This window comes from Condylura cristata, unplaced genomic scaffold, assembly GCF_000260355.1.
Source record: "Condylura cristata isolate star-nosed mole 26May11 unplaced genomic scaffold, ConCri1.0 scaffold00007, whole genome shotgun sequence".
NCBI classification, from domain to species: Eukaryota; Metazoa; Chordata; class Mammalia; order Eulipotyphla; family Talpidae; genus Condylura; species Condylura cristata.
Window position 1 is genome coordinate 2,732,353 of NW_004567108.1, and position 7,312 is coordinate 2,739,664.

General features: G+C 66.1%; 1 protein-coding gene across 1 annotated transcript in view; it reads right to left on the reverse strand.

Annotated features, from left to right (window-relative positions):
- Positions 1-3,013: 3,013 nt before the first annotated feature.
- Positions 3,014-7,312, reverse strand: part of DAP (death-associated protein) — an 87,931-nt gene continuing 83,632 nt past the window's right edge. The window contains exons 5-6 of the mRNA XM_004678395.2: positions 3,616-3,658; positions 3,014-3,209 (exon numbers count right to left, since the gene is read on the reverse strand). Coding sequence (XP_004678452.1) covers positions 3,096-3,209; positions 3,616-3,658 — 157 coding nt within the window. The 3' untranslated portion in view covers positions 3,014-3,095. The remainder of the gene's footprint in view (positions 3,210-3,615; positions 3,659-7,312) is intronic.

Consider the following 7,312-nt stretch of genomic DNA (forward strand, 5'->3'; position numbering starts at 1 on the left):
GACACAGTGATGCTCCGTGTGATGACGCCTCTGAAGCACGGACTGCATATGTGACATTGCGTATGAGAAGCTTTGACGGCAGGGCACGGTCCCTCACTCCTCTGGGTTCTTCTCGGAGTGCGCAAGCAAGCAAACGTCGTCAGAATAGCAGGAGGCCAAATGGGATCACAGACATACAGCGAATGGGCAGGGCTGTGAATGTGAGGGTGAATGACACAGACTGGGGGTGATTCCCTGAGCTAAAGAGTAAGACGGGCCTTTAAGGGGAGCCACAGAGCAGTGGGCGTTCGGGCTGCCACCTTGCTGTAGGTCTTCTCTCCGCCTTCGGCTAGTCTCTGCAGCAGAAAGGGTGTTTTCCTGGAGGTGTCTCCGAATCTGGGGCGTCCACGTCAGCTCAGGTTATGCAGCCGTTTCTCCCGAGGCTCCGAGCCTCAGTTGACTTTAGTTCCACACACCAAGGTGACACGTATTGGAAACAGCCCCGCGGAAGGATCTGGGGGGGCCGTGGCCTGGCGAGGGGGGGCGCCAGTGCCGTCCGCGCCCCCCTAGGGCCTCCCTGTTGGCGGCACCCGCGCTTGGCCACCTTCTGTTTTCCGTTCGGTTGATGGCCACTTGGGTCCTCCTCCCAGGCTCGGCGGGTCGCCGTGGCCGTCTCAGCGCGGCGTGGCTTGTGACGCCGGGCCCAGCGGCCCCTCCAGCGTGGCGTTTGGGCAGCTGCCGCTCTGCACGTGGCTCGCGACGCTGCATGTCCTGGCCCGTGGCTCTGCGCAGCTTCTGTCCACTCCCCCGCGGCCCTGGCTGCTGCGTGGCTGAGGCCCGAGGGGTGGGCGCTCACGCTGGCCTGGGCTTGCCTTTCTCTGGCCGCGGTGGTGGGCTCCCCCCACCGACTGGGGCGTCCCCCAGCACGTCTGATGTCTGTGCAGTGGTTGGGTTTAGAGTGCAGGTCTCTGGGGGCACTCTGGGAAGGGTTTGGCCAGAGCTCCCCCTTCCAGCAGCAGCTGGCGAGATTCCCCACTACGGAGGCCTTAGTGGTATCCAGGAGGGCAGGCTTATCACAGAAGGGCGAGAATGAAGGACACGGCATGGACACAGGCGGGCAGCCCGAGCCGGGCTTGCTGAGAGGCCCGCGTGGCCGCAGGCGGCGGCCTTGAGGAGAGCGGCCTCTGCCGAGGGGTCAGTGAGGAGGAGCCCGGCAGGTGCAGGTGAGGGCAGGCCCAGGTAGGGCAGGCCAGAGGCGGCTGGCAGCGGAGGGCGGAGTCGGGGAGGGCAGCCCAGAGGCCCAGGCGGCCGCAGGCTGCGGCCGTCCGGGCCGAGACGGCCGACTCAGGCGCCCCTTCGGGCCCTCCTTCCGGGGGCGGCTGCTTGTTGCTGACTCCGCAGACTCTGCAGAAGGTGAAAGGGGCCAGGTCTGCACAGCGGCCCTAGTGCCCACACCCCCACCTTCAGCCGCGCCCGTGACACCCCCAGCTCCTGCCGCCTGCCGGTCTTGCGCTTGGTGCTCTGGGCGCCGGCCCCTGGGGGCTCCGTCCCTGCAGCTGGTTAGCGGCCGCCGGTCCCTCTGCCCCCTCCAGCTCCTGGCCGGTGTGAGCCCGGGTGTGGGCTGTGGCGCCTCCCCTCCAGTGTCCTCTGTCACGTGTGACGAGAGTCAAGGCTGAGCCCGCTTTCCCATCTGTGAAGTGGGATGCCCGCAGGGGAGCAGCCTCAGGGGCGACAAGGGCAGCCTGTCCCTGAGCCCAACCGAGATCCAGGAAAACACGAGCCGCCAGAGGAAACCAGGAGCTTTATTATAATTGTGCTGTGACGTCAACGGCTGCGAGCCGGTGGTCTCGCGCTCCGTGACCGGGAGCCGCAGCCCGGCGCCCGTGCTGCTCCCGCCGGGAGATGGGCTGCGCGGAGCTGAGCGCCTGGGGCCGCCGGGCGGTCTCGGGCCTCTGCTGGGAGCTGGCCAGGAGCTGCGGGCTCTGTGCCCGCGGCCTCGCCGGCCGCCCAGCCAGCAGCCAGCTGCGCCGGAGGGCAGCCCGCGCCTCTCAGCCACCCGGGCTACGCAGGCCGCTGGCGGGAGCCGAGGAGGCCCCTGTGAGGGCCTCTCCCCGCGACTGGGCGGGGCACCTGGCACGCACCCACACCTGGCGCCGTGTGACGCTCGGCTGGCCGGCCGGCTCAGAGCCTCGGGGACTGTGCCCCGCCGGGAGCAGCGCCGGGGCTGCCCCCCGCTTGGGCTTTCTTTTTGCCCAGGCAGGCGCCAGGCAGGCGCCGCAGAGGGTGCAGGGCAGTGGCCGCACCCAGGCAGATGTGCCCACTCCAGGCAGCGGGCGACGGGCTGGCAGGTTTCTAGCTCCCACGGAGTGTGGGGTGCCCGCTCCCTGGGGCCACGGCTCGTTTGGGTCCTGAGTTAGCTGTGTGTGGCCGGGTCCACAGTGACTCCAGACACGAGGGCCGCTCTGGGGTGAAGACTGGAAACGCAGGAGTCCAGCTTCCCTGGGGCACCGGCTGGGTACGGTCAGCGGGACCTGAGGCCCCCAGGGGGCTCATTCCAGAATGGCTCCCTCTGGGCGAACGGCCTGGTCCTCATTTGGCAGCAAGCTGGCTCTGAAGACGGGGTCGGGGCCTGCCTGTGTCGGCGGGGGCTGCCGGGTGGCCTGGCCCCCAGGCGCGGGGGGGGGGAAGGGCGTCCTGGCTGGGCCGCGTCACCCACACCCTCGTTTCCGACTCGCCGGGTGCAGGCTGTGCCGTCCTGTCACTCGAGGCGAGAGTCGACTGGGCACCCTGCCCTGCCCCCCGCCCACTCCTCCCCGCTGACCGTAGCTGACCGTAGCCTCTCACCTCCTGGCCGCCGACGGGCGGGCGCTGGGCGGCGCGAAAGAACTAAGGCTGCAGGCTGCAGGCAGGCGGACTTGCTTTACTCAGGTCTGCTAATGGCACTTAGGGGCAGGGCTCGGGCGCCGGCCAGGGCTGCCTGGACACGGGGGTGGCCTGGCGCCTGCACGCTGGCGACCGGGCGCAGCCCTGGCAGGGGCGCCGGCTCTGTCTGGACCGCGGGGAGCAGTTCCGGGAGACGCCGGTCCGGTGGGAAGCCACCACGGTGGGGCTGCCGGTCACTTGCGAGGCTGCTGGATGTGCTGGGTCCGGGGGGCGGGGTGCTTGTCCATGGAGGCGTGGGGCTTCTGGTGAGCCACCTGGGCGGCCGCCGGGGGGAAGTCCTTGTCGCCCTGTCGGGAGAGGGAAGGCGGTCGGCCACTGGCCAGGCCCGCAGCACCCGCCTTCCTGCGGGGTCCTGGAGCGGGGGGAGGGTGGGGGGGCCGCATGTGGGGCCTGGGCTATGAGCCCAGAGGCACCGGCCAACGCCCCCACGGTCTCTCGGGGCCCTGGCCCCCTCCCCGGCTCAGGCGTGGGGGCTTTCTTGTGGGGCACCTGTGATTGTCGGGTGGGCCTGCGGGCCCAGCGGACTGAAGGGGCGGGGGCAGCAGGGCCAGCTCGGCGTGTGGCCGCCCGGCCCCACCTGCCCAGGACAGAGCCTGTCCTACCGCCGCCTCCGGACCCAGGGGCTCGGCGGGGGCTGATGAATGGGGCGGGGCGTCAGGGGGGAGGGGGGGCCCGGAGGGGACGGGGGCTTACCCGGGCCATGACACCGGAGATGAACACCGTCGGCTTAGGAGGACTGGAAGGCAAGAGGGAGAGGACTCAGCAGACCGATTCGGGGGGCGGCGGGGGACTGCTGGGCGGCTGGCAGGGGGCGGGGGCACGGGAGGAAGCCAGGCAAGCCTCTCCGGAGCCCCGAGCCAGGACGGCCCTTGGCCGGCTGGGGCCTCTCCCGCCTCCCCTCCTCCCCAGGTGAAGCACCAGAGCTCAGCAGAGCCCAGCAAGAGGTGGGCGGGCAAGCCGCTGCTGAGGGCACTCTGCTTTTCTGGGTGAATCTTCAAGTTGCGATCAAGAGGAGGAACCAGGGCCTCCCACCAGGGCGCTTCCGGCAGCTTCTACAGGTGATGCCCAGAGCCCGTGCAGCGCTCCTGGGCCCTAGCGGGCCCACGTGTTAACTGGAATCAAGAGTGTTTTACCAATTTGAGTAGTGAGAGCACTTTCTCAACACCTGAGAGATGGCGGCTCAAAGCAGAATTCACTAACAAGAAGGAGGGGGCGAGGGGGCGAGGCGTCTGCCTGCCTGCAAAGCTGTGTTTGCAAAAACGCGCTTAGATTCCAGCAGGGTTCTGTGCCAAGAACTGACCTCCACTGCCTGGGCTGTACATACAGTCCGCTCCTGCCCACTGAAAGAACTTCATTTGACCAACTTTCAAGTTTTGATATTTTTGACGTCTCAGCTTCATTTAAAAGAGTGGCCCTAGTGGATGCCTTCCAAACTGAGCTTGCGTTAGTTAAAGCGCCATGTACTCCTGTTCTCTGACTTATCCGGAAATAGCCCAGGCCAGGGATGCGAAGGGCTAGTGAACTGGCTACTACCTTTAATTAGGTCCAGCTGCCTGCCTGCAGGTCCTGCCCATCATGCTTCCTCCCCCCAACCTCCAAGGCCCTAACAAGCAACGGGGAAGCCCCAGGTTGGGACTTCCTCGGTAGCAGAGGGGCTTAAGCTCAGCGCTATCACTGTGACGGCCTGAGTTCGAGCCCCGCCGGGGGCCCCAACCCAGCATAGGCGCGGCAGGGCCTATCTTATCTGCTGCGCTGCGTGTGGTGTGCCTCGCTGCGCGCGCGCGTGTGTGTGTGTGTGTGTGGTGTTGCTGCGCCTGGCTGTGTGGTGCGTGTGTGTGCGTGTGTGTGTGCGCGCGCATGTGGTGTGCCTGAGTCTCCGGGAGCCCCTACAGCCCGGGGGGAGGGGAAGCAGGTACTGGGGCTGAATGTGCTACTGGGCACCAATTATTGAAATGCATCATGTCAATGTATTTACAACATACACAGAAAACACGGCCAGTTTAACAAGGTAATCCACCGGGGATCCACTGGGGGGGGGGGGGAAGGGAAGAAGAGAAGGGCCCCACACGAATGTACAATTTGTATCCTGAGCCACCTGCACTGCCTGACAGACCTACAAATGGGTGGGTGATGCAGGTCTCCCCCAAGCAGGTCAGGTTTAACTTGTTTTGAAGGGCGATTTGGGGTACAGGCCTGGGGAGAATGGTCTGTTTGCTGATTAGTTTTCCCTGGTTCTGTTTTTGGGGGCTAGGGGAAACCACTCCCACTGGGGTGAGTCTAAGTACATTTCCCAGCAAGTGTGAAAGGCAAATCCGTCCCTTGCCATTTCATCTGGGAATCTCGCTGGTGTTAATGTAGGTCGCTAAATTTTTTCCGGACACTAGAATACACATCCATGTGGCCGCTGACCAGTGGAGATACCCCATCTCTCTGCCACGTCATTCTTCCAGTGGAGGGGTTTCCTCTTCCTCCCGGCTGGGCACCGCCACTAGATGGCGCTGCCGGCCCTTGCAGCAGGTGGCCAGGCTGGTGCCGCCGCGTGGTCTGCAGCTTCGGGGTCCTCGGGACAGGCGCCCCTGTGTCCGGGGGCACCGTGGGGCTGACTACAGGCACACAGAACACTCAACTGCTCGACCTAGACAGTTGAAACCCATTCTTTCCACATTTGGCAAGGAAGTTTTTAAGCGGCCACAGCTCAGGTGATGTTCCAGGGGAGAAGGCGTCGGCTCCTGCTGTGCTGGCCTGGAGCAAACGCGGTGAAGACGGCATGGTGCCGTGTTGCCCGCTGACCACGGACGGGACTTCAGGACCCTCATTCTTGTGTCTGCCCCAGGGACTGAGGGGATCCGGGTCTCCCTGTAGGATGCTCTGCCTTGGGGCATCTGACTGTGAATCCGGGGTCAACTTGCTCCCATTGCTTAAAGAAGACGTGCACCCTCCCCGCCACCCCGAGCCGGGGGTGGGGACAGGCTCTCAGGAGTGAGAGTAGCTGCTTGCTTGCAGGGCGCTGTGGTCTTCATGTCCCTTTGGGGGACTCCTGCATGGCAGGATCCCACCTTGTGACCTCAGGCTCTTGCAAGTTGCTGTACAAACATCCCAGGTGCAGAGACACAGCCCGGGGGCGGGGGCAGCTGTGCCCACCATTGTGGGTGCCGCGGTCCCAACAGAATGACGTCAGGGCCTCTCTGCCTGCAACAGCCCGCACCCCATGTGTGCAGGGTGAAGCTCTGGGCACCTGCAGTTTGCTGCTGTCTCCAGAGCTCGGGAGACTTGGCAGCCGGACACTGCCCAGGCTAAGGTCAAGCACACAGGGCACAGCAGCTGCCAGTCACCTGACCCCTAAGCTCGCGGTGGGGGCCTGTGAGCAGGCACAGGAGGCCCCCCGGGGCCAGGCAGACGGTGTCCCCGGCGGCTCAGGGTCTGCAAGCTCAGCTGCCGCTCTGGTCACAGCTCCCAGAGTGAAGAGGAGCAGCGACAGGCACATGGGCGCCGAGCCCACCGGAGCCGCTCGCCTTGGCACAGCAGCTACCGAGCTGGGACCAGTCCCCAGCCTCACCTGGCGCTCGGAGCAGGCCTTCAGAACGCCCTGAGGGAGGGGCAGGAGGCTACTAGGGTGCAGTCAGGGTGCTGGCCCTCCTGACCTTCCCGAGGCCGTGGGACACGCTGGTGAGGGTCATCGGAAGCTGGGAAGGGAGGCAGGCCGTCGGTGTGCTGGACAGGGCTGTCCTGCGCCAGTGTGGCCGTGACTACCACATGGCAAGCACGTGCCCAGTGCCAGCCACAGGCGCGCTGAGGCCCAGGGCAGCCAACACCCACGGGCGGACCCCGCGACCCCCTGACGGAGCTTCGCGCCCAGGGCACCTGCTTCCTGGGTCACTGCCAAAGTTGCGTTTTGTTATCCCAAACCAGACGCTCTGGCTGGCAGACAGAAAGCCCTGAGGGGACCACGGAGAGAAGGGCGGTCCAGGATGGTCCAGAAGGCCCGGTCACGTGGCCCTGCCCTGGGGCAGCAGGGTGCGAGCCCAGAGCCTGCACCGTTCCAGGGTGTCAGGTGATGCCACACGCGAGAGGTCACCTGGGAGAGCGGCCAAGGGGAGCTGGGGGCTGGGGCAGGGCTCTGCCAGGGCTCTGCCAGAGACCTGAACCTTCCGCCTGTCTGCTGAGCTTTTCCCAAAGCCGCGCGCATGTGCCTGTGACAGCCAGAGGCGCTGTGTGGCGCCCGGAGCGCCCGCTGGGAGCGCTCGCGGGGTCAGCCCCCGAGAGAGACGAGAGAGACGTGCTGTCCTGGCTCGTCCTAAGCGCAAGATGCAGTTGGCACTTTCTGGGCGCTGCCTCGAGGCGCGACGCGCATGGGACGGCAACGCGGCTCGGCGCACTCGGGCCGCCGTGG